Here is a 27,500-nt window from a genome sequence, read left to right on the forward strand (position 1 = left end):
ATCTGTGATGGTATGGGGCTGTCTTAGTGCCAATGGCATGGGTAACTTACACATATATGTATATGTGTGTGTGTATATATATATATATATATATATATATGTATATGTATATGTATATATATATGTATATATATGTATACATATATATATGTATATATGTATATGTATATATGTATATATGTATATATGTGTATATGTATATGTGTATATATGTGTATATGTATATATACGTATATATATGTATATATATGTGTATATATATATATATATGTGTATATATATTTATATATGTATGTATATATGTATATGTATGTATATATGTATATGTGTATATATATATAAATATAAATATGTATCTCCAATTTTGGAAACCTTTTGAATTTTCACTTTCACGCGGAAACATGATTCATGTAAAAATAAGAAAATGAAAAAAAATGGGAAAAGTGTTTTTCACATGACAGTGACGATATGTAGATTTTATGTGTATATAAAAATTGTTATTCTCTTTATGTCTGATAGTTCCCAGCTTCTGCTGTGCAGTGGGAGTTGACTGGAAATCTCTGACCACACCAGCCTGCTTGCCCCTCACCACTGACTACTTCCCTGACCGGCAAATACTACAAAGTGACTACACTGAAGGATGCTATGACTTACTGCCACACAGTGATCTGGAGAGGTGTTTGTCAACATTTACTTTGACGCAATCATACCAAAAAAATCACTTCAGGGTTACTTCGTATTATTGTGCAAAATAAAAATATATACAGTGTATGTGATGAGGCTGGACAATTACCGGTAATCAAAATTGGCTTCTCTGGATCTCTAAAACGTTATAATCGAAGAAAAAGTATTAATTCGTAGCAAGCCTGCAGCTTGGAGTTTAGGGTTGGGCATCGTTTGAATTTGGGCGATTCCGGTTCCTCAATTCGCTTCCGGTTCCCAACGGGTCTCGTTTCCAATTCTTTTTATTTTTCTTTCTTTTTTTTTTTATTTTTGGGAAGGGGGGTGTCAAATACGTGTTTCATGAACTTTTCTACTGTTTATGAAATTTCCTCAGATTTTCTCAATGGATATTTTTGACAAATATGTTAATATCAAACCTATGATCTTGAATTATCCAAAAGAGAGCTTTATTTTGGAGAACCTCAAGAAAATACAATACAATAATGAAGCTTGTAGCATGCTATTTAACACCCATGGGCAAGCCAAGTTTGCATATAAAAAGAAAAACGTGCGCTCGATGTGGGCATTAAACATATTTCATTTAATTTGTATTCTTAGCCGATTCTGACAGTGATGCGGTCCGTATCACTGTGGTACGACTTGGATGAGGCTCGGACTCGGAGCTGGCGACCCCACCTCGCTATCGGCGTTCAGCATGCGTGCGCAAGCACACTAAACGCAATTTTTGGACGTCTAGACGGGTAGAAAGGATTTTCATAACACCGGTAGGTTGACGCAAAGAGTCAAACATCGAACACTAACAATTCTACCCCATGTAAACGGAGGTGTTGAATCACATTATAAGTGCTACCTCCTTTGCACAAGATAATTTTTTTGCGTGTTGCACAGAGCAGCTTGGTCTTTTTTTATGAAGTGCAGCCACACTTTTGACCTGTGTCGAACATCCTGTAGTCTTCGTTGCTGTCTGTGTGTTGTCGGCACTTGCTGCTCGCTGGCGCGGCGCACACACATTTCCTATTGATTGTACTTCGCTTGTGTCTGTTGTTTGCTCTGCGCGCACACTATTGGTACTTTGTTTTGGGCGGCTTCCTCCGCGAGACAAATTAGGAATCAAAATGTGGCACCGACATTTTAAAATCTGAACGATTCAGAGAGAACTGGAGTGCTAGTCCCGGTTCCACTTGGTTCCCGGTGCCCAACCCTATGTAAAACTAAAAGTACAACAAAAAGAATTACGTACATTTTATATTTAAATTCAAAACATGCTTTGTTTGTAAAAATTTGCTCACGCTAATGTTGAAGTCAATGTAATATCCCACTGACGTTCGAAGCATAAATGAGCATCGAATCCTCCCCAATCTGTGAAAAACGAGTTAAATACGTACAGTAGCCGTCATTCCTCAAAATTCAAGGATGCAAAGATCCTTGGATTTTCTTTTTTCCTTTGTCGTACAAACACAGATTTCCACATGACATACCATGAAAAAACAATCAATACAATTCCAGAGGTGCCAGTTCAGCCCAGTAAATCCCAAAACGTGTGAAAATAAAGATAGAAACAAACAACATAATATAAAATAAATATTTATAATAGATATTGATATGCTTATTCATGGCATCAATGTTTGCAAAGATTCAATGCATCGAAAGTACAGGTGTAGCAGAATGAAAATGCAAGAGGCTTGGGTTTAACATGATAATTACATGGTCAGTTTGTACTGGACAAAAAGAATAGAGTGTTCATTGTGCAGGGATGAACTGGAATGAGGCTATGATGTTAGTTTTGGTATTTGAATTTTATTAGTTGAGTAAATACTATGTTTTGAAATCAATGAACAGTTTTATTTCTAATCGGGATTTCAATCTCAATCAAAATAATTGTCATTATTTTTTCACAAATGTCCAGCCCTAATCACCTTTTAAAAATAGGTTTGTACCTGCACTGTAAATGAAGCTTATGTTTGAATATCTTATGTGACCAATATCGTAAGACTTAATTCTTTTTAGGCGAGAAGATGAATCGCCGGGGATAAATGCTACTCAAGTGTTTGAAGAATTTGTCTGTCAGAGGTTGATGCAGGGCTACCAGATCATTGTCCAATCTAACAAGAGGAGACGACAACCCTCTGTGGCTACCTCCCTTGGCAGCAGTCCTTTATACACCAGAGGTAAATTACTAGTTTAATAAATGTTAGTCACTTTTAGAGATTTATTGTGCTTTTTTTAAAAAACAAATGCTCAAAAGCGCCCCCTACACTAATTTTCAATGGTACGTTACCGGTTGTACGGTTCATCTTGATCTGTGAAAATGTATTCTTACCTACAAAATGTTCTTTTTTAGGCATAGGCTAAACCTAACAGCAAGTCCGTCATTTTGACTTCATTTTGAAAAATTTGTGCCATTTTTGGCTTTAAGAGTGGGCATACTTTAGCGAACTCCTCCTAGAGATTTTATCCTATCGTTTTCAAACTTTGGGTGTTTCATCTGAACATGTTTAAGATGAAAAGTTATTGAAAGTTTTTTATATTTCATCTCACTTGGTTGCTGTGGTGATGCAACTGTTTACAAAGAAAAAAGGATACGTTTTTGAGAGTCTAAACCTGGGTGAAAACTCATTAACCTTGCACACAAATCAAACCTGGCATAAAAATCAATAATTTTGATGTTTATTCTGCAATTTTCAGGAAATGGCCCCATAACGCCCCCAACAAATTTTTAACAAAGAATTCCCAGTTCTTCGTTTCACCTAGATCTGTGAATATTGGGAAACATATGTAACAGCCCAAGACCTAGAGAAAAGTCTCTTGGAGCCATATGCTAAACCTAAACCTGAACCTGTTTTTATGACTGATTGTTACTTGATGTAGCAGTTGCAATGGTCCTTTTATGTTTTGGCCTTTATTATGTCATGTAGGCCTTAGTTTTTAAGATTGAGTTACTCAGTGACATGTCAGTACGTCAAACCTTCGAGTCAGGATGCTTACTCTGTTTCAGTCCAGTTCTCTGTAGTTACTTTGTATTTTCGTTGATAAAGAATTTTTACTCTCCAGCTTCCATGTCACGCAATAGGGTCCAAATCCCTCTCCTCACGCGACTGTTTTGACTTTATTTTGGAATTGTGTGAAATACTTGGTCTTTTTTAGAGGTCTTAAACTCTTCCTAGAAATTTTATTCTGTCGTCTTCAAACTTTTATTTTAGATGGTTATTTTCCTGTGTGCCAGTACCCCAATGTGCAAGTACCCCAACATGCAACTACCCCAACTTGGTCAGGGTTGCAAGGGCCCTTTATTGCTGCTCGCAGCTTCAGTTTAATATTGAGTTTCAAGAAATTGGAGTGTTTAACTATACTCACAAAATGTTAGGGGTATTTGGCTTTCAGGTAAAATTTATGGAAAATGTAAAAAGTTGACGCTACAGTGATATCATGTCATGAAAGTAGGACATTTAAGTAGAAGGATGCACGGTGATGTCCTCATCTCAAACAATTCAGTGAAACAAGTTAAAGTGACATTTGGGTGAGATTAACATTGGCACTTATATAATAGGTTTGCATGTAAAAATGACATTAGTACTAAAATGCCTACCTCAAAAGACTCTCTAGTGATTTAAGGTCTTTTTTTGTGATTAGGTTTACGACAAATTTCCACGCCCCAAAAAAGGGCGTGGCTTATATTATGTTTTCGGTCTCAGCGGTCAACGTCACACGAGGAAGGCATGCTTGCTAATATGGCTTGCTTTGTCAGTTCTGTTGTCTAAAACAGTGACCGATCACTACCAAAATGTAAATGCACATTACTACTCTTGTCCACTTCAAACTGTGAAAGTATAAAAGTGTTCTGCACAATAGTTTGGATTTATTGACATAAAACGTAATCTCATCATGATCACCTCCACAAAGTCAAAAATACTGTGGCGATCGCTTCTCCACTTACACAGGCTGAAGCGGACAAGAGCATGAATGCGCACACGAACCCAGACTGGTTTATATTTCGGACATTTAGCGACGCTAAACTCGTGTCTCAGGAGGAAGAGAGACGGCGGCTTGCAACAGCAGCAGGCAGATCGGAGCTTTACGTCCCCTTCTTCCCTCCCCGGCTAAAGGTAGGATAATGGGACGGCTAATAGCAACAACTAGCTTCAAGTCGTTAAAACAAAAGGCGTTAGCACAAAAACATTAGCTCCTTACTGTCCGCCCAGCGTGTGGAGGTGAAGATTTCCATTTCCTCATTCTCATATAAATCAGTCACGGAGAGGTTAATCCTTTTGATATGTTGAAGTGAGCATTAGTAGAGATGTCCTCATAAATTTTGGTTTTAGGACGTTATAAGCAACAAAAGTACAATGATTTCCAATGAAGAGTTTGGAATCGGTTTCTCGCGTGACTCCGGCCGAACAAGGATAGAACGGTAGGGGGCGCGGCCATTGTGCTCATTATCAAGGATGCATGGAGTCACTTATTTCCTAATTTCTCCAAAATGAATGGATACAATAGAAAATGGCAACCCTTTTCATTTTCCTGATCAAAAAATATATAAAATGAACTTGTTCGTGAAAACATGGACACCGTCCCTTTAACAATGGTGGGTAGACCACAACAAAAAACTTCAATGTCTCAATAACTCGTCATGTGCCCTTGAGCATCAATTACAGCTTGACAACGACATCTCATGCTGTTCACAAGGCAATTTATTGTCTGCTGAGGCATGGCATCCCAATCTTCTTGATGAGGAGCCCTCAGGTCATTGAAGTTCTGGGGTGCAGAATTTCGAGCCTCTACACAGCGACTCAGCTGATCCAATCAGATTCAGCTCTGGAGACAGTGCAGGCCATTCCATTTGAGGTACACCAGTCTTTAACAGCCGTTCCCTGATGATGCGATCTCAATGAGCTGGAGCATTGTCGTCCATGAAGATGAAATTAGGCCTGTGTTGTTCATGTAGGGGTACAATGACTGGATTCATGATGTTATTCAAGTAGTAGGTGCATGTCACAAAGTATAGGGCAGTTCTGTACCGACTGGACACACCTGCCCACACTGTAACACTGCCACCACCAAATGCTTGTCTGATGACAAGACTGGCTGATACATAACGCTCCCCTTGACGTTTCCAACATGGTTGGCGGCCATCACTTCTGCTCAACGTGAATTGACTTTCATCAGAGAACAGCACTGAGGCCCACTAGTCCCTCGTCCAGCGTAAATGCTCCTTGGCCCACGCAAGACGATGATACCTGTGCCTGGTGGTGTGTTAGGGTACCCTTGCAGGTCGTCATGTAATGATATAAACGGTTTCAAATGGTCTGACGTGACACTTGGAGGAGTTGAGTGGCATTCATCATCCGGTTTCTCAGGGCCAGAGCTGGGCAGTCCATCCCAGGGTCGGATAGGTCGGACCCTCTGGCCTGGCCGGATGGCCATTTTTGGGGCGGGGGGTTGGGGCTGACAAATTTTAAAAAAGGGCTCGACTAAGCAAGGCCGGAAGTGGATTTTAGTCCGGCCCACTAATCGTCCCTCATGCGTGTGACGTGGTCGCGAGGCGGCCAAATTTCATCTCAGCCTACTCAGTGAAAGACTTCTTTTTAGGCTTCTTTTCATTGAAATTAACGAACCTCGCTCTAATTCACCTCTCTCTCTCGCTCTCGCTCGCTCGCTTACCAGGGAGGCTGAGGAGTGTCATTCTTCCGTAATTGGAACACACCCTCCGATCTCCTTTCTTTAAAAGGCGGACCACCACCCCGGTCTGCCAATCCAGAGGCAATGTCCCCGATGTCCACGCGTTGGAGGCATGTCAACCATGACAGCCCGACAACATCCAGAGCCTTTAGGAACTCCGGGCAGATCTCATCCACCCCCAGGGCTTTGCCACTGAGGAGCTTTTTAACTACCTCGGTTACTTCAAACTCAGAGATAGGAGATCCCACCTGGGAGTCTTCAGGCTCTGCTTCCTCAGTAGAAGGTGTGTCAGAGGAATTGAGGAATCTTCAAAGTATTCTCCCCACTGCCCCACGACGTCCCGAGTCTAGGTCAGCAGCACCCCATCTCCACTATACACAGTGTTAACCCATTAAGGCCTAAAGCGCTTGGCTCAACAGCTCCCCAAAACCTAAGGTCATCTTTGAAATTACCCTTGAAAACGTTAAGTTTTCCCAAATTCAACACGTACAAAATAATTAATATCTCAGCCCCTGTAGCAGACAGAAACAAAATTCAAAAATAATTTAAGACCTTAGACATGTGGCTTGCACACAGGCCTGATTTTATTCATCTTTACTGTTTCAATTGAAGATGTAAAAATAAAGTGTCAGTGCAAGAGAAGCACTACTTTTAATTAAAAAAAATGGAGTGGTAATTACCATCCTCTTTTCTGTTACAAAGACGTAGATGTCATTGTATACAAACATGTATCTTAACTATATATCACGTTCGACTGGTTCATTGAAAAAATTCCGCGGCACACCACCAGCTGAAATTGTGAAAAAAAAAAAAGCTTATTTTAACAAGATACGTGTTATATTTATAAAAGCATTTTTTAACATTGAAAGATGACCTTACATTATAACATCTTGAATAGGAATTAAATAAACACAAAGAAAAAAGTATTTTTAAATGTCTTTTTAGCTTCATATTGACACTTACTCAGTGTGAAACATGGGCCTGTTTGGACAAACATGCATCACTAATTCGCTTGTCTCTAAACAAAGACAATTGGCGACCTGCTGCTGCTGCCACCTGTTGGTATCCAAGAGTACTACAATGTAGTAAAGACATGATTATACTGCCAGGCACTAGACCGCACAGGCACACAAATTAGATAATTTTCCACGGCACACCTGACAATATCTATGTGCGCCGCGGCACACGGTTTGAAAATCACTGGTCTATATGACTTCCGTTCATTTCTCATTTCATTTCAGAGCTCCCACGATCAACGGTCGACCGCCATTATAAGTCGCAAGGATTCCGGAACATCCGCCACGGACTTACGACACAGTCACGTGTATATGCTGATGCATTTTATTGGTTAAGAGACCGATAATTAAATAATAAAAAGAAAATGACCTGTACACGCTCAGCTTTAAGGGTAGAAAGACCCAACAGCGCTCCCGGCTCTAGTGATAAAAATGCGGTTATGCACTCCTGTCCTTAATGGGTTAATGGTGCACTGCTTTCCTCTCCTGAAATGCCGGATGGTGGACCAGAATTTCCTCAAAGCCATCCGGAAGTAATTTTCCATGGCCTAACCGAACTCCTCTCACATCCGAGTTTTTGCCTCAGCAACCGCCGAAGCTGCATTCCACTTGGCCAGCCGGTACCTGTCAGCTGTCTCCGGAGTCCCACAGGCCAAAAAGGCCCGATAGGACTCCTTCTTCACCTGGACAGCATCCCTTACCACTGGTGTCCATCAGCGGGTTCTGGGATTGCTGCCACGACAGGCACCGACCACCTTGCGGCCACAGCTCCGATCGGCCACCTCAACAATGGAGGCACAAAACATGGTCCACTCGGAAGCAATGTCCCCCACCTCCCCCGGGACATGGACAAAGTTCTGCCCGAGGTGTGAGTTGAAACTCCTTCTGACGGGGGATTCTGCCAGACGTTCCCAGCAAACCCTCACAATACGTTTGGGTCTGCCGGATCGGTCCGGCATCTTCCCCACCATCGGAGCCAAGACACCACCAGGTGGTGATCAGTTGACAGCTCCACCACTCTCTTTACCCGAGTGTCCAAAACATGTGGCCGCAAATCCAATGATACAACTACAAAGTCGATCATTGAACTGCGGCCTAGGGTGTCCTGGTGCCAAGTGCACATATGGACACCCTTATGCTTGAACATGGTGTTCGTTATGGACAATCCATGGTGAGCACAGTAGTTCAATAAAAAAACACCACTCTGGTTCAGATCGGGGAGGCCATTCCTCCCAATCACGCCCTTCCAGGTCTCACTGTCGTTTCCCACGTGAGCATTGAAGTACCCCAGCAGAACGATGGAGTCCCCAGGGGGAAGGGGGCTCTCCAGCACACCCTCCAAGGACTCAAAAAAAGGGTGGGTACTCTACACTGCTGTTTGGTGCATAGGCACAAACAACAGTCAGTACCCATCCCCCCACCCTAAGGCGGAGGGAGGTTACCCTCTCGTCCACCGTGGTAAACCGCAATGCCAAGTCGGGGGGCAATAAGTATGCCCACACCTGCTCGGCACCTCTCTCCCTGGGTAACTCCAGAGTGGAAGAATATCCAACCCCTCTCGAGTGGACTGGTACCAGAGCCCAAGCTGTCTGTGGAGGTGAGCCTGACTATATCTAGTTGGAACTTCTAAGCCTCACACACCAGCTCGGGCTCCTTCCCTGCCAGAGAGGTGACATTCCATGTCTCAAGAGCTCGTTTCTGTAGCCGGGGATCGGACCGCCAAGAGACCGTGAATTAGTTCATCATTAGAGAACAGCAACTTGTGTTAAAACTACTGAAACATTTGACAGTTGGACATGTGCATCTAAAAGCTTAGAGAAGGTCACATTAAGTTAGCCTGTAAAGGTTTGAGTGCATTGTTGGCTGTTCCTGAAATTTCACCTAAAAGCCAAATATCCCTAACTTTTTGTGAGGAGTGTAACCTTTTTTGTGAACATCCATTTTCAATGCCTGGCACGGTTGTCTGAACCGCAGTTGGAACAGAATAAAATAATAGTGTGCATGTAACTGTAATGATTGAGTGCTCATTTGTCTTCTAAGTAATGTTTTATTTGTCATGAAAAAGTTGACTGCTTTTTTTCCATGTATTTTTTTTTACCAGGTCTGATATCAATGCGTCGAGGAGAGGAAGAAGAGACTGTTTATTGGCTCAGTATGGGTAGAACCTTCCATAAAGTTTGCCTCAAAGACAAGATTCTCACTGTTACCCGATACTTACCAAAGTAAGTTCACTATCAAATACTGTACAGTATATCACACAATCAGCCTATATTTGAAAAAATGGCACAATAGCACTGACTGTGTTTTAGATACCCATATGAGTCACGTCATATCCAGTACAGCTACAGCCTGTGTCCTCCACATGTGGATGCACAGTTTGTCTCCTGTTGGGTGGAGTTTGGCCATGAAAAAACAGAGGAATATAAATGGAATTACTTGGACCAGTATATCTGCTCTGCAGGCTCTGAGGACTTCAGGTATATTTCATCTATGTATCAAAAATAGACAGTGGCTTGCAGAAATATTCATACACCATCCTTTTTTTGGTTACAACCTAAAGTGAAAATGTATTTTATTTTGATTTGCCGTCAATGTTATACATTAATGGCCACATTATGCCGCCGCCCCTGTGTGACCTATATCTTTGCTACTGTAACAATGAAAATTTCCCCACTGTGGGATCAATAAAGGCATTCTTATATACCAGGTCGGCAACTTAGTTTGGCGGCCCGGCCAATTTTATTTCCAACAACTCTATCGTGAGCCAAAATTATATTTTAATCAGGCAAACCTGTTGTAACAAAAGCTCACAGTTTGGTTTTATGGAGTTGATGTTGCAGTTTGATATTTATTACAATATTGTGGGAAAGCTCACTGTATATCAGTAAGCCTCACTGTATTGCAAGGAAGGTTCACAGTACATGTTCTGGAAAAAGGTAAAACTAAGGGAAATTAATAACCAGCGAAGTTGAGACCCAGTGGTTTTCCCTTGTTCAGAGGACTGTAGCCTCTGGAGATCACGTCAGGTGGACCTTATTTCACAAAGTACCACAGCACGTCTGGAAAGCTAGCTACAGAGCGCTTAGAAAGCGTTTTCTTTGGAAGAACAGAGTTCTCGACCTGTCTCAGCGCTGTCCTGTGGGAGCGGGCTTCCAAGTGATGGTAAGGCTCCTGAACAGAAAAATGAAAAATTTGAGAAAGCCACCTACAACACCGGTTTGATCAGTGTTGAATGTGGCACGAGGAGGGAGGACAAATATACGGGCAGTCATTTTTCAAAATGGGTGCCAAGCAGAGTTTTAGGAATAAAAAACTTGAGCATGCGCCTTAATGAGCTGAAGAGAAGCAAGAGAAGCTGAAGAGACCAAAGCAAAAAGCCAAAAACGCAAAAGCCCAAAAAGCACAAAAGGAGGGGTAACGGGTCACCCCTTTATAGAGTTAAAACATGCATATTCATAGAGATTAATTTCATATCATGTTCAAGTAAGACTTCCCATTCCTTTGTCTGATTTTCGCAGGCAGATTTTGGGAAGAAAAAGTCTAATTTTCCTATTTGATTAAAAGTCTTTGCCTTTTAATATGGATAATGGACATTATGGCTTCAACAATAATTTTATCCCAAACTTATCATATTAGCAGCAACATTCCACTCAACAGATCACATGGAGAAGACCATTCTGATATTTCTTGTATATCCATGAAACAAGTAATAACCATAGCAGTGTTCATGGTCTTGACTTAAACACCTGAAAACTGAGTTCCAACATGGTGAAGTTCAACTCCATGCTCACCACTAGGCATTTCCCTTACTCCACGCATTGTTAGGCAGGGGATACTTTGGGTCTGGGGGTTGGGTCGGGTCTATTCGCACATGCTCTTGCTTCAACCTGGCTTCCAAGGGGAAAGTTAGACTCCTTCAGCCAGTGCTTGTCCTCTCTTGGAATGTGACAAATCTTTTGTACGTAAGGAAAACCAAAAGCTTTTGGGTATTGTCGTGGTGTAACTCATCAAAGAGGGTGTCAATCAGGTGTCTTTCAATGTCTGTGGAAGACATGTTAACTTGGTTACTGGCATATGTTCAGGGGAAAGGACAGAACAGATCTATGCATAAAAATGAGAAAGATGTCCTGTCGTTGCGGTTCCCTTGGAAAGTGGGGGCTCCAGACTCTGAATGGAAGAGTGGGACTTTTCTAATTCCTGGGTCTTTCTGTAGCTTGTTTGGAAGTGGGGTGAGGACAAAGACAGACATGCATGGTTGTGGAGCCATATTTGGATCCATATCACATACCGCATGTTTTTCCAATATCGTGCAGCCCTAGTGCATTGTGTATAGTATATTGTATGTTATGGAAATAATACATTAAAACGACTAAGACTTTTTAGATGATTTACATTTTTTCCATTTGTATGCACATGAAATCCATTTCCTTTTCACTAGAAAATGATGCCTCACTTTGTCTTGGTCTATCACATGAAATCCCAATAAATTGGGATAATTTATAAATGAATAATGATAAATAAATCATATCACTTCCGGCGCCACGCGATTGAACAGCAGCTCCGGCTCACCGGTGAGCCTTTTCGTGTGTTTTCGTACCTTATTATTATTCTACCTCATACCATTTTCACATAGTGGATGTTCGTAACCTTACGCAGCAATGGACATCCAACTTGCAGTATTTTTGCTGCTGCTGGTGGCTATTTTTTGCGCGATCGTGTCCGGAGACTTGGCGGGGAGCCGCGGCTCTATTGTTTACAGCCGGGATTAGTTGTTAGCACTCCGTGCTAACCCTGGCCGGCTCCCGGAGCGAGACCCGATATCCCCCACGAGCTGAGGGGGAAGAGACGGGGATCTCGTGTGGGGGTTAAACGCTGGGCAAGGAGGAGACGATACCATCCCGTCCTCCCGTCTGTTATCATGGGGAACGTTAGATCTCTCCCCAACAAGATGGATGAGATAACGGCGCTAACCCGGCATGAGAGGGACTTCCGAGAGGCTAGCCTGATGCTATTCACGGAGTCATGGCTCACAGCGCTAACGCCGGACACGGTCGTAGAATTGGACGGCTTCCAAATCCTACACGCGGAGAGGACGTCTCAGAGTTGTAAGAGAAAAGGAGGAGGGCTGGCTGTGTTTGTGAACGATAGATGGTGTAATCCTGGGCACATCACGATTAAGGAGCAGCTCTGCAGTAGGTCCATTGAGCTGCTAGCTGTCTGCATGAGACCATATTATATCCCGCTAGAGTTTAGTCATGTGATCTAAACAGTGCTGCCAACAGTGTTACAGCCTGTGATGTCTTGACTGCAGCTGTGAGCAGGCTACAACCACAGCACCCAAATGCCCTGCTACTCATCTCTGGTGACTTCAATCATGCCTCTCCTTCCTCCTCTGTGCCTTCATTCACACAGTGTGTCACCTGCCACACTAGAGACAATAAAACACTGGACCTTTTCTATGCCAACACCAAGGAGGCATACACTTCACTGCCCCTCCCCCTGCTGGGCAAAGCTGATCACAACCTGGTGGCTCTCCAGCCTGTGTACAAACCTCTGGTCCGCAGGCAGCCAGCTGTGACCCGCACGGTTCAGTGATGGTCTGGAGAGGACTGTTTCAGCACAACTCTGGGGGAAGTATTCAGCGACGCTCATGGGTAAGACATGAATAGTCTAACGGACACTGTTACAGACTATATAGATTTCTGCATGGAGAACACCATACCCACTAGGACAGTAAGGTGTTTCTCAAACAACAAACCCTGGATCACACCTGACATTAAAGCTCTCCTGAAGGAGGAGAAGAGGGCTTTTGCGTCGGGGAACAACAAGGAGCGGAAGATTGTGCAGCGCCAACTGAGGAGGAGGATCAGAGAGGGGAAAAGGTCCTACAGGAAGAGGATGGAGGAGCAGCTGCTGCAGAATAACGCCAGGGGAGTCTGGAGGGGCCTGATGACCATGTCAGGCCACGGACAACCCAAGACCTGGGCTCGGGGGGGACCTGCTGTGGGCAAATGAGCTGAACCTCTTTTTCAATAGGTTCGATCAAATGCCTGCCCCCTCTCAGTCTCTCCTGCTGCAACCTCCACCTACTCCCCCTGCTGTGAGTGTCACCCCCTCCCCTCTTTTCCCCACAGTGTCCAGATCCCAGCTACACCTGACAGCCACCACTCCCTCCTGCCCAGCCTTGGCCTTCACAACATCTCAGGTGAAGAACCAGCTGAAGAAGATGAAGGCGAGGAAGGCAGCGGTTCCAGATGGCATCAGCCCCCACCTCCTGCGCATACCAGCTGTGTGGAATTGTCCAGAACATGTTCAACCTGAGCCTAAAGCTGGGCAGAGTCCCCCAGATGTGGAAAACATCCTGCCTGGTCTCGGTACCAAAGACCCCCCACCTGAAGGGGCTCAACAGCTTCAGACCAGTGGCGCTGATGTCTCACCTGATGAAGACCCTGGAGAGACTGGTCCTCGTCCACCTGTGCCCCCTGGTGAGCTCCTCAATGGACCCACTACAGTTTGCATACCAGCCTGGTATCACTGTGGATGATGCCATCATCTACCTCCTCCACACTTCACTCTCCCACCTGGAGTAGGCGGGGAGCACTGTGAGGATCATGTTCTTTGATTTCTCCAGTGCTTTCAACCCCATCCAGCCCACCCTATCGGGAGACATGCTGGAGCGGGCGGGAGTGGCCCACCACCTCACCACGTGGATCCAGGATTACCTCACAAACCGGCCACAGTATGTGAGGACACAGGACTGTGTGTCTGACGTGCTCCTCTGCAGTACGGGGGGCCGCAGATAACTGTCTTGGTTCCCTTCCTGTTCACCCTCTACACTTCGGACTTCAACTACAACACCCCTACCTGTCACCTGCAGAAGTTCTCTGACGACTCTGCGATTGTCGGCCTTATCACAGACGGAGACGATCGGGAGTACAGAGAACTTACTCAGGGTTTTGTGGACTGGTACCTGCTGAACCGCCTCCTGATCAATGCAGGGAAATCTAAAGAGATGGTGGTGGTTTTCTGTAGGCGCCAACACTCTTCACCTGCACCAGTCAATATCCGGGGATCAGATGTTGAGAGAGTCTCAACTTACAAGTACCTGGGTGTTCATCTGAACAATAAACTGGACTGGTGCGACAACACAGACGCCCTCTATAGGAAGAGTCAGAGCAGACTCTTCCTACTCAGGAGACTGAGGTCTTTTGGGGTTCAGGAGACACTCCTCAGGAACTTTTATGACTCGGTGGTTGCATTGGTCATCTTCCAGGGAGTGGTCACCTGGGCAGGCGGCGTCTCGGCCCGGGACAAGAAGCGGCTGGACAAACTGGTCAGGAGGTCCTGGGCTGCTCCCTGGACCCTGTGGACTCGGTGGGGGACAGGAGGATGTTGGCCAATCTGTCATCAATGCTGGACAACCCGGACCACCCCCTCCAGGCACTCCACAGCTCCTTCAGTGACAGATTGTTACACCCTCGCCGTGCAAAGGAGAGATGCCGCTGCTCCTTCTTGCCTGCTGCTGTCAGACTGTTTAACAAGAACATCGGGTCGTCTCTATATGTGGCTGACATTAGTGCAATTGTGCAGTCCTGCACCTGATCTTATATTGTGCAATACTTAACATTCGCCAATACTGTATTTTTACTCTTATCCAATGCTGTTCCTTATATTTCACTGCAGCACTGTCACTTAAAGTATTTTTTCCTCTATACTATGTACAGGCTAAATAAGTGTTTCTTCATACTTCGTTTGTAGATGTATGGTGTGTATATACATGTATATACACATGATTACTGCGTATATTTACATTGGTTTTTGATTCTGATTGTTTGCTGTTAATGTTATACATTAACTGCTACACAGCGACGCTGTGTGATCTTTGCTGATGTAACGATGCAAATTTCCCCACTGTGGGATCAATAAAGGCCTTCTTATTATTCTTAAATTCACTCATATTTCTGGTTGTAATGTGACAATGTATAATTGCTCCTATTCAAATTTCATCCATCAAAAAACAAGAATTTACAGTGGACAATCCAAAGATGCCCTTAAGTTGTTCAATTTAAACAGCTTGTGACAGACGCTTTGGGATCATTTAAATTGGCAAACATTTGGGAGAATTAGTTGTCATTAATTTGATTATAATATTAGAATCTCTAACTCTGGATGTGAGCATCATCTTAACCTGAGTATTAACTTTCCTCTGCCTTTGTCAGTTTGATCGACTCTCTTAAGTTCTGGAGGACAAGGTTCCTCTTGCTTCCAGCTGGAGGAGCTCGGCGTGTGGCTGATGGAGATGGGCACTGGGATGTTTATGGCGATGGATCAAATACAGCAATGGGTGGTACTGGTGACTGGGTCCTACTGGATGGATTCATTCGCTTTCTTGAGGGTGTCAACCGCATTCGCCGACGTCACCGTTCCGACAGGATAATCAGAGTGAGTATCTGTGGGGAAAAAATATGGTTAGTTTTTGGGAGTCTATTGTCCTGGTTCAATGCTCTAACTTCACATTAGCTCTGTTTTGGGGCTTTAGTTAGCATAGCAGGGGTGTCAAACTAATTTTCCACATCCTTATATGGTTGGCTTAAAAGGCCCAAATGCATCTCTTTGCCGAAAATGTTACAAAATGTAACTGTAATGTAAAACAACTACTAATCAATGTTGAATAAATCTGAAAGTAGGGCTGGGCGATATGACTGAAAAGTATATCACGATATAAGTGTTTCATATTGGTCGATATCGATAAATATAGAATTTTTTTTCTTTTTTTAAACTATTAAAAATAATGACCCGAAGAAAAATACATTTAGGTTATTTTATTTTAACATAATACTTAACGTTTAATAAGAGGTCAATGTAACTATGAAAGAGTAAAATAAACCTGTCGATATAAAGATTAAATAAACTCAATTTTAAAGAAAATGTGCTTAGAAGGGCTGAGAAATGTTTGAAAAACTGTCAATCTAAGTATTTCATATCAGTCAATATTGATAATTATTGATTTTGTTTTAAACCTTACCTTTAAATAACAGTCAACTGTTTTTTGTACATCGTTATGTAGTGTAATGTGCAGTTTGTCCTCCATCAGTGCATTGTAAATGCGTATTTGAATTAGGTCTACCCCAAAGCAGTTGTTGACACATATATTAGCCTTCATTCAATGTTCATCCAATGTAAGCGAACGAATGCGCTATTGCAGTGCATACATCATCGTTGACCTACCGTCTTAGGACTACTTTATCTTTTTAGCGGACTCATTATTGCCATAGTCCATTCATATTTTACTTGCTTGATTTTACCTTGAGTGCGATGCCGGTGTCGGATAAGGCTAACTACTGCTAGCATGTCAAAGACAAGAACTCGTCTACTTGTACACCATGGCTCCAACCACGGGTTTTTAATAGGGTTATTATGCATAATATAATTTAATTGTAAGAGTTGTACTGAGTCGAGTGGTTATTTATTTGAGCAAAGTTACGGCGCTCGCTCGCTGGACGCGAGCATTGCGCACGGACGCCGGTCCCGCGAGCGTAGCGCACTCGCATTCATGTGCACTTCATGCACCTCAAGGAAAACATAAAATCAAAGCATTACAGCACCTAATGCAATAACCTAGTCTATGGCGCCTGTTGAACTCCTCCACCTGCAGTCACATCCAGTTAACGGGAAATGTATTGTATCGAATTGTACTGTCATTCCGGTTAGAGCGTCCCGAGCGGTTGAAGAAAAATCCACAGAATGGACTATAAGCCGCATGGCTCAAAATCTAGGAAAAAAGTCGCGGTTTATTGTCCGGAAAATAAAATTTTCCCCGCCCCCAAAAAAAAAAAAACATTGCGGAAAAAAATCACTGCGTTTGAGCTGAACTGAACTTAACATATGTGTCTTTATTCATATTTTTACACTGCAGAAAGGCACTCCCTTGAAGGCCATAAATTCTCTCTCTTCATATCCTTCTGAACCAATGGTGCCACTCCAAGGCAAAAAAGGAACTTCAGCTTTATCTGCTTTACTGGAGATGGATCAGAACCATAGGTAAGTGTGCTCTGTGCATGTTGGTCATATATATATTTAGGTGCAGAAACATTTGGACTATGGCAGAATTTATTATTTAGCGCAATGGATTTCATATGATGATCGTGATGTGATTAAAAGGTAGCTTTTTACTTTAATCGTGCAACTTTTTCCCCAAATTAAAACAGTTCCCAGGTGTCTTCTCAACCAGGGGTTTGTGGTCATTTACTGGTCCATGGTATAATTTAAAGGGGTCAGTGAAAATCAAATACTCTTTTTATAAAGATCCCTTGACATGTATGTGTACTGGGACCGTCCTGTGAGAAAATATGTCCAAAACTGATGATAAAATGAAATCCAGAGCTGGGCACTTGACCCTTTTTTGCCGGTCCGGCCTCCACCCTTGACCTGGGTATCCTTCCGGCCTCGAACCTCCGGCCATATTCATAATTTTTCTTTATTTTAAAACAGACGTATTGTGAGGGTTTGCTGGGAACGTCTGTCAGAATCCCCTGTCAGAAAGAGTTCCAGCTCCCACCTCCTGCAGAACTTTGCCCATGTACCTGGGGAGATGGGTCATTGAGTCAGAGTGGACAGTGTTTCGTGCCTCCGTTGTTGAGGTGGCCGATCAGCGCTGTGGCCGTAAAGTGGTCGGTGCCTGTTGTTGTGGCATATCCACGAATCCGCTGGTAAGGGATGCTGTCAATTTGAAGAAAGAGTCCCTTCTGGCCTTTTTGGCCTGTGGGACCCCGGAGGAAGCTGACAGATACCAACGGGCCTTCGGCAGTCACTGAGGTAAAAACCCGGGCGTGGGAGGAGTTTGGCGAAGCCATGGAAAATGACTTCCTGACGGCTTTGAGGAACTTCTGGTCCACCATCCAGCATCTCAGAAGGGGGAAGCAATGCACCATTAACACATAGTGGAGATGGGATGCTGCTGACTTCGACTCTGGATGTTGTGAGTCGGTGGGGAGAATACTTGAAGACCTCAATTCCACCGACATACCTTCCATTGAGGAAGCAGAGCCGGGACACTCCGAGGTGGGCTCGCCTATCTCTGGGGTTGAAGTAACCAAGGTGGTTAAAAAGCTTCTTGGTGGAAAAACCCCAGGGGTGGATGAAATCCGCCCGGAGTTCCTAAAGCCTCTGGATGTTGTGAGGCTGACCTGGTTGACACGCCTCTACAACATTGTGTGGACATCAGGGACAGTGCCTCTGGATTGGCAGACCGGGCTGGTGGTTGACACAAAGCATTTTGTTGCTTAATAATAGAAAAAAAAGTAGTAGATGCAGTTCTGTTTGCACCCGCCAAAATGCCACAACCGGCTGCAGATGTTATATCTACATCTGTGGTCAAGGTCAGGCAGAAAATCAGTGAAAATCAGTTGGTGCTTAATCATTCAAAAACGGTGTCGCATTTTTCTATTAAAAAAATGAATGTATGAATGAATGTATGTATGTTTTCACACAGACATTACACACCCAGCCAGGCGGCCCTAATGTACATGCATGCTATGATTTTTTTCTGACGTCTCATCCTGCACGACAATTTGGGCTCAAGTCGTTCACACTGCCACCAAATCCATTTGTTCCCTGTATAATCAAACCTTGAAAGTTATCGAAAACTGTAATTCTCAAAAGATATAACCTCCTAAGCTTTGACGGCTTTAGAAAATAATCCTTTCTCAAATTAAAGCCGACTTCTCGTGCTCCATTGTGGTATCGCTACTGTGCTGGTCGCCTTCTTCTCCACAGTGTGGTTCACCGGGATGTCGTACGTGAGCACCTCGTCCATGTTGGTGATGTGGTTGGCCCAGATGCGTTTGTCGGCAATCTTTTTACTACAGTAGCAGCGGAAGATGGCCAGCTTTTCCTTGTAATCTGCCGGACGCTGCTGTGCCATATTGGTCCTTGCCGGGATGTTTAACTATGTGATATGTTGTTGTTGTTATCAGTTACGCAAATAGAGGGCAATCACTCACTGTTGAGCGAGTGGAAGCCAAATGTGTAACAGGCTATTGACGCGGATAAGATGCATGTTCGAATAAATGCCAACCGAGTTGGTCCAAAGCAATGTTCAATTTTCATTTCTTCTGCAAGCGTTTTTGCTCTCTCTCTCTCCCTCTCTCTTCTCTCTCTCCTTCTCTCCCTCTCCCTAGCTTATAGCTTGCAGTTTGAACTGTGCTTTGTAGGCGTGTCTCTTCGTGGGTGCCATTCTCAATGTTGTTATGCACAATGAATGCATATACACGCCCACCCTTCTCCCTTTATCGTCCACATGGTGTCCTCACTCACGTCCGCCTTTTATCTATCTATATATATATATATATCTATATATATATATATATATATATATATATATATATAGATATATATAGATATATATATAGATATATATAGATATATATATAGATATATATATATATATATATATAAGGGATGCGACGAGACAAAATCCCACGAGACGAGATGTCTCACGAGATTGAGTCCGCGAGGACGAGAATTTTGCTAAATTTCGAATATAGAAAATATACCTAATGTAATTTTTTCAGTTTTCAAAATGTTTTTTTATCGAACAGACTGCAAGAAAATTTTATGTTTTATATTTGACTGCAATGTTGTGGAAGAGCCCAACTGGGTATCGGAGTTGAAAATTCGCATTAGCTATTACCTCTATATGCATCACATCAGCGGCAAGCTTGTATCTATGTTTGACTGCATTGTCGCTGTCAAATAAAGATTTATTATTATTAGGGTTGGGCACCAAGAATTGGGCATCGATTGGAACCGTGTCCATAATTCCGGTTCTCCCGGAACCGTTCAGATTTTAGAATGTCGGTTAAGTTTCGATCCCTAGTTAGCCGCGCGGAAGAGCTACGAACAAAAAAAAAAAAAAAAAGAAGAGTGTGTGCCCCCAAGCTCCTGCCACCGAAACTGTGTCGCAATAGCACGGAAGCTCACCACCACTCGAGCTGCCATGGTCTTTTCGGTCAGCCCCTCCGCTCGCTTTGTAACGGCCGGCAAGCGTGGTGCGCGGCGGCGATTCTGGGCGTGCGCCTGGCCCCTCCCACGGATTTCCACAGCGGCCGCTGGGACAGCGGTAGCAGCAGTCGCCCTTCACGGGGTTGGTGATCCTGCCCGGGCCGGCCCGGCTGGCTCATTCGGCCGACATCTAGCCATCGAACTGACGCGATGCAGTTTATGACCCAAAAGTCAGAATCGGCTAAGTACGTCTATGGGCAATATTGAGCCAACAGGTTCAACACACAAATGCACATATCCAGCTAATAATTAGCTTACAGCATACGCAGCTGCAGCATATACATCCATCCATTCATTATCTATACCGCTTCATTATCTATACCGCTTATCCTCACAAGGGTCGCGGGGCGTGCTGGAGCCTATCCGAGCTATCTTCGGGCAGTAGGCGGGGGACACCCTGAATTGGTTGCCAGCCAATCGTAGGGCACACAGAGACAAACAAACATCCACACTCACAATCACACCTAGGGGCAATTTACAGTGTCCAATCAACCTACCATGCATGTTTTTGGAATGTGGGAGGAAACCGGAGTTCCTGGAGAAAACCCACGCAGGCACGGGGAGAACATGCAAACTCCACACGGGGAGGCGGACCCACGACCATTAAACTGTGAGGCAGACGTGCTAACCAGTCGACCCAATGCCCTAATAATTACAACAAAACCATTGTGGACCTTGCAGCAGTCTCTATTCTGGCCCTAATAATAATAATAATAAAAATGATCCAATCCGCTTATTATTATCATTATTTTTATAAAACAGTAGGGACCTACTCGCTCGCTACTCAGGCCTTAATAATAATAATAATAATAATGATATATTTCTACAAACACAAGAGCAACCTCGCAGTGGTCGCTTTTCGAGTCCTAATTAACTCTTTCAATGCCAGCCATTTTAAAAAAAGAGAACCTATTGAGTGCCAGCCAAATTAGAGCATTCTGACTGATCATTCAAGGCTCACAGAATATTGTGTTTTATATAAACACTGAAACCACCAAATGGAAGATCAGACCCTTCTTTTATCACACAAAAAAGCATGTTTCTACCATATTCCATTGTTTTTGTAATCAGCAGTATAACATGGGTTGTTTCACTCAAATTACCTATTTTGGAAAAAAAAGACGCTTTTTTGTGAAAATCCGATTACTTTCTGCTCGGGCTGCTTGATTAAGCGATTTTGAACCGAAAGCGAATTTTCTGGATAAAACGATGTTAAAAACGTTCAAATCTGCACTTTCGATTTAGTTATTTTTTGTGTATCTACGTGTAGCCCAGTTGTACTTTCTGTATTGCATTCTGTTTGTACATTCTTTTTGTATTTGTACCGGAGAAAACCCACGCAGGCACGGGGAGAACATGCAAACTCCACACAGGGAGGCCGAGGCCGGGATCGAACCCACGACCTCTGAACTGTGAGGCGGACGTGCTAACCAGTCGATCACCGTGCCGCCCAGCATATACATAAATACTGTAAATACAGATACATCATATGGTTACATAGACTGCTTGGATTAGATAGACTTTACTTGCTTGCCCTTAAAACGCAGCTTTGTGTTTATCATATATATTTTCTTTCTAAAGCAGACAAGGTTAGCCAATCAATTCGTGTTCAGTAGTGTGGTGTCGGGACTCAAATAACAAGGCCAGTATAGCCAAAATAAGTTGTATTTACTTGCAGGCTATTAACAGTACAACAATGGTTCAAAATCAAATCCTTCACGTAAGCTTAACTCAGGTCGCCATCGTATAACTCCGCTTCATCGCGTCTCTCTTTTCCAGGCATCTGCATGCCAATAGTGCCGTCTACTGTTATATTCTGGGAACACAACATCTCCTCTCTCTTTAAAGAAAATACTTTTAAGTGGAAGCTAGTAGAAAACAAAATTTAAGCCTTTCATTTTTTCGTTCAAGGTAAGGCTGTACTTCTGCCAAGTTAAACAATTAACAAAATATACTAGTGTAGCAGTATCATGGAATATTGAGAATAATGCAAATATATAAGGCACATGAAAGGTCTGAATCTTTATGAATGGCTTTATATTAGCCAACAGGTTAACCAAAAACCAAATTGGGAATTACACATCGCATAATCAGTTCAAAGTCAGCGTGTCCTGATCCGAGCACCGGACCTGCTGGTGAAGATCAGCCCCATAGGCAGGGCCAGCCAGGGAGGAGACCAACCCAGGGCTGCATGTTAGACCGCGCCCCTTTTCTGCCCTCGCCCGTCTCGGGTGAGAGCATCCGCGAGGATGGAAAAGCTACCCAGATCTGAATATTGTATGATTCCTGAACTTCAGAGATGGTAAAGAAACCTGGTGAGAAAATTCAATCCACTGGTGTGAGTCTTTATTTACATTGAATACCTTCTTGAAAGATAAAACGAACATGCATTGAGTGTGTAACGGGTTAGTTGTGTCACTGTCCAGTCACTGGAGGAATGTGAGCCAGATGGGAGGCATTCCAAATCATCCCATCTCTCAGTAGGAAGGTGTTTGGTCCTATTCTCTTCTTTACAGTTGCAGGCAAAGTGAATCTGGAGTGAGCTTTAGTGATGAGGCTTCCTTATTGTCACTCTCTCTCCTGGTCGAAAACAAGGCGTGCGTGCATCACGTGTAGCATCAGTGTAAGATTTCATTTTAGCCTGGAGTCTCTGAACTGCAAGGTGAGCAGAAACGTCCAGTGAAGACGTGGCAGCGGCAAGGGAATAATATCCAGTTTGGTTAATATTTTCCTTCCGTAATGAAGCTCATATGGTGAGGTGGAAGTTGTAGCATGTGCCGTTGCACAATACACCTGGAGCCAGTTGATAACAGTTTCATTCCAAGGTCAGGGGAGCAAGCGGACTCGAACTCTGCCACCGGAAGGGAGGTCAGGGCATCACAAATCTGTGCTACCATCTCAGGTTCTGCATCTGGAACAGAGTCGGACGTCGCAGGCAAGGGAAGACGTGATAGACAATCTGCCGTGTAGTTCTGGGAACCTGGTCGATAAAAAATGTCATAATCAAAGCAGAGCAGGCCTACAGATCAAATTCAAACGATGCCCAAACCTTATTATAATTATTATTACACGCAAACTTTTATTTTGCTTCATAAAAGCAGCAAGCTACTCCGTGCTCTTACACAGCCTGGCCTGTCTCGCACCCCACCACCCCCCCACTTGCCAATCAATCGCCCCTCCCCCGCCATCCTCACAGCTGCTGCTGTCTGCTCACACATGGGGGAGGAGACGGCGGCAGAAGCGGCAGTGGATTTAGTCCCCAAAAGAAAGTCAACATCCGAAATATGAAAGTATTTCGGCTATAAAAAGGAAGATTCAGAACAAAAAATCATCCTTTGCCAGCAGTGTCTCACCGTTGTTGCTGCAATCGCCATCACAAGCCCCTGTCTGACCAGTTCAAACTAAGAAGTGGGACCCGAGGTGAAACTTCATCTACTCAAAAAACAATTAGACGCCTTTGCCAGCATAACTCCTTATAAGAAATCCAAAGGCACCGAAAAATCACGGATGCAACATGTTTTACAGACCGTATTAGTTATTGTTATATTTTTGTGAACAACTCAGACTAATGCACCCGCACTTTAATTTTTAATATTTTTGTTCTAATTTGTTTACAACTTTGCTGCAGTTTCACAAAGGTTTTTTATCTTAATGTTATATTTTTGTAATCAACTCAGGCGCTAGTACACCTGCTTTTTAATTTTTAAATATGTTATGGTTTAGTTTAAAGATGTTTATAACTCTGCTTCTGCTTTAGAGGTTTTTTTATTTTCTATTTTTTTAAATGACTCAAGGGACTAGTGCACCTGCTCTTTTATTTATTTTTTTGTTTAAAATGTTTAATGTTTTGCTGCTGTTTACATTGAAGTGTGAAATACAATGTTAAATCTATTATGGTACAGAGCCATGGCCTCCGTGATCCCTTTTTTTACAGCAATCCTTAGTCTGGATTAAACGATATTATATGAATACAATGATGTCATGGTGAGTTAACCAAATTATTCCCAAACAAATCTATTCAAGTCATCTGGTGAAAATTCTTCTATTTTTAATATCTCAATATATATCGCAAAACCCCCAAAAATCGCAATGTCACAATTTTTTTTTTTCCAATATCGTGCAGCCCTAGTACAAACTGGTGTCAGATTCCGCTTACCCGCAGGACTATCGGGAAAAATCCTGACCGACTACGCCATTCAACGGGTCTTACTTTCCCCTTAACCCTCGCTCGTTCTAACGCGAATGCACGAGGGAACGAGAGAGTTTTCTAGCCGGTGTCGAGAGGAATTCGCCTAGGTTGCTAACTGCCTTTAGATTTGTATAGCCAATCCGATTCTCAGTCATTTAATTATTCTTAATGAGTAACACAATTAAGAATTACTAACATGACTACTATACTTTTACGGCAGCTTCCTACTCATTTTCAATCGTTGCATTTGTTATTGACCTAGGAAGTTTAAAAGTCTTTGTTAAAACCGTACAGATTTGTTTTAAATCTAGCCGTAGTAAGCTATTTAACTAATTTCATAGAATGGTAATGAGACCTTTTATCATTAAGGTCTTAGCCGTTCATTCAACAAAGGTTACGTGGTGTAAATAAATTAAATCAGTAAAATGACATCAATAGTATTAAAATAAGTTTATGAAATTTAATTTAATAATGTAAATAATCAAACAATAATCCCTTATCAGCCGTCAATTCCTTAAAAGTAGAATACAGTCAATAAGCAAGAAAATTGGATGATTCTAAGTTTTATTACATGATATGAGTTTAAATCAGTCATAAAAGTAATAATGATGATTTCCTTAATAGTATAGGATGAAATGTAAAATCACAAATTACCGTTAAAGGCAAGTATAACATTGGATAAAACAAGAAATAATAATGATAATCGGCAAAGGGAATAAAAATGATTAAATAGTAGTCTTAATTTAAGTGAGCTCTCAAGAGTGATCAAGTCTTAATTGCCCCAAACCTGATTAAAATAAGGAACTATTGGGAAGTAAGAATGCTCGACTGCCCAATTTCCTAAGCGCGCGATATAAAGTGAATTCTGTTCCGATACCTTATTGAAGCAGTATTTTGGTTATGTCCAAAAATGAGGAGAAATAATCCTTCTTGCTTGGGAGTTTGAAAATTATCCCAAGAAAAATTTCTCCTCGTCGAAGCATCTCCTTGTAACCGCAGCAGGGGGAAAGAAAAAGGCGTGGAGCCTTTGTGGCACCCTCTTTTATAGTCTCTGGTTTTTGGGAGGCTCTTACATTGGTTTTTGGGAGGCTCTTCATTAAATGTGCATGTGCTAAAAACATAGTTTAGGCTTGTCTCTTCAGCAAACCACGCATGCGTCAAATTAGAAAAACATAGTTTAGGCGTTGTCTCTTCAGCTAACCACACATGCGTCGAAGTTGTTTTTCTTAGCGGGTTTGATGAGGTAATCAGCCAGTGTTTCTCCATCATCTTCCCAAAAGTCTGTGTTGGTTTGATCATTCTTTGTAAACAGGTCCTTTTTTTGACTCACTTAATTATAGACTAACTTCAGCAAACCCCTCATTATCTAAGGAACAACATGTACATCGTTTCCCAAGTGAATAACAGTCAACATGTTTGTGACAAACACGGTACTCGAACGTGAATAACTGTCAGCACGTTTGTGACAAACTGGTGCTCGACCACACGCCAACATTATTACCATCTAAAACACTTATTTAAAAAATACATGATTTTATGAAACAATCTGAATACTTAATATTGTATATCCAAGCAAGCGATATAATGGATAACATTCTCTCCTATGTAGACAACAGGTTGGTTCTTGTTTACTTCCTTTCACATCACATGTAGCATCCTTTGAGAGCAAATGCACATGGGTTATCTGATACACAAAGCAGTTTCTAAGCAATATTTACTGTTTCTATCTCAACATGTAGACTAGACCTGTAGCACTTCTGTGCTTATGTCACTGGGGACTAATTACTAATTAGGGGAATAAGTGAAAAACACTTGCATAGGCATCAAACAAATAATATAATAAGGGCATTGACTTTGGTATGTTTATTTTATTAGGTTCTATGCTTATAAACTTTGCACAGGATTGTCCGAGCTGGCGAGTGTATAGTAGTCAAATGATTAGTGTCAACATCTAGCGTTTAAAATATGGAATTGCACATTAGGCGTTTTACTCCCTATAGTCCTAGGGCCAATATAGATTTACACCATCACTTCACCTTGACATGGCACACCACATGACACTGGTTATGGGGATTTTCTGTGTGTTCAGATGTAGGTTAAAAGTCCATCATGAGTGAGTTGTCATCACTGGTACTTGTCCAGCTCACTGATGTCTCTGATCGCCAGCACCTTGGCCTCCTCTGGTGCTCCTTTGAGTTTTATATAAACTCTGCAGTTTGCAGTCTATGTAGATTGGATCTAATTATGTTTCCTAAAGAGGCGGGCCTGTCGTGCAATGTCAGAATTTTTGGGAGTTCAATGTTTGTTAATGTACACGTGTACCTTTCAGCCTTCTCCTTTGCTGAAGATCAATGCCAGCATTGAATTAGCGATTGAATGTACTTTTTTAGGTAGTATTATGTTGACGTGAGTGTGCAATAGCAATATAATGTATAATACAACTTAAAAGAAGAGGTGCCTGGGAACTCAAACAAGCTGGCGTTCTGTTTTGTTTTTTTCACTCCCCTGCAAAGTTTGACGGTGCGAGGATTCCGCCTGAAAGCGACTATATAAGGCAGGTTTATTCTTTAGGTATATACAGATTAATTTTTTTATATATTTTCAAAGCATCATATTTATTTTTGTTTGAGTTAAAAACAAGACAATGCCCAAGAATTAAATGTTCAAATAAAGTTTATGAAGTACACTGATTTTCATGTAATGACCAGTTATGTCTTGTTTTCGGATAATCATCAAAACATATGGGTGAGTGGGTACTCAGTATGACGAAAAGGTTATGGGGTACACCAGCCAAAAACCACTGCCCTAGCATGTCCAGTACCCCAACGTGGCCAGGGTTGCGGGGGCACTTTATAGGTGCGCGCAGCTCTAGT

General features: G+C 42.6%; 1 protein-coding gene across 5 annotated transcripts in view; it reads left to right on the top strand.

The window, feature by feature from the left end:
• depdc5 (DEP domain containing 5, GATOR1 subcomplex subunit) overlaps positions 1-27,500 on the top strand; it is a 102,225-nt gene that overhangs the window by 54,397 nt on the left and 20,328 nt on the right. For all 5 annotated transcript variants that reach the window (XM_086043029.1, XM_086043031.1, XM_086043030.1 and 2 more), the window contains 6 exons: positions 520-676; positions 2,692-2,852; positions 9,478-9,598; positions 9,686-9,853; positions 15,596-15,818; positions 17,293-17,417. In XM_086043029.1, coding sequence (XP_085899155.1) covers positions 520-676; positions 2,692-2,852; positions 9,478-9,598; positions 9,686-9,853; positions 15,596-15,818; positions 17,293-17,417 — 955 coding nt within the window. The remainder of the gene's footprint in view (positions 1-519; positions 677-2,691; positions 2,853-9,477; positions 9,599-9,685; positions 9,854-15,595; positions 15,819-17,292; positions 17,418-27,500) is intronic.

Source organism: Filicampus tigris, chromosome 10 (genome assembly GCF_054856515.1).
Source record: "Filicampus tigris isolate MCC_2025a chromosome 10, RoL_Ftig_1.0, whole genome shotgun sequence".
NCBI classification, from domain to species: domain Eukaryota; kingdom Metazoa; phylum Chordata; class Actinopteri; order Syngnathiformes; family Syngnathidae; genus Filicampus; species Filicampus tigris.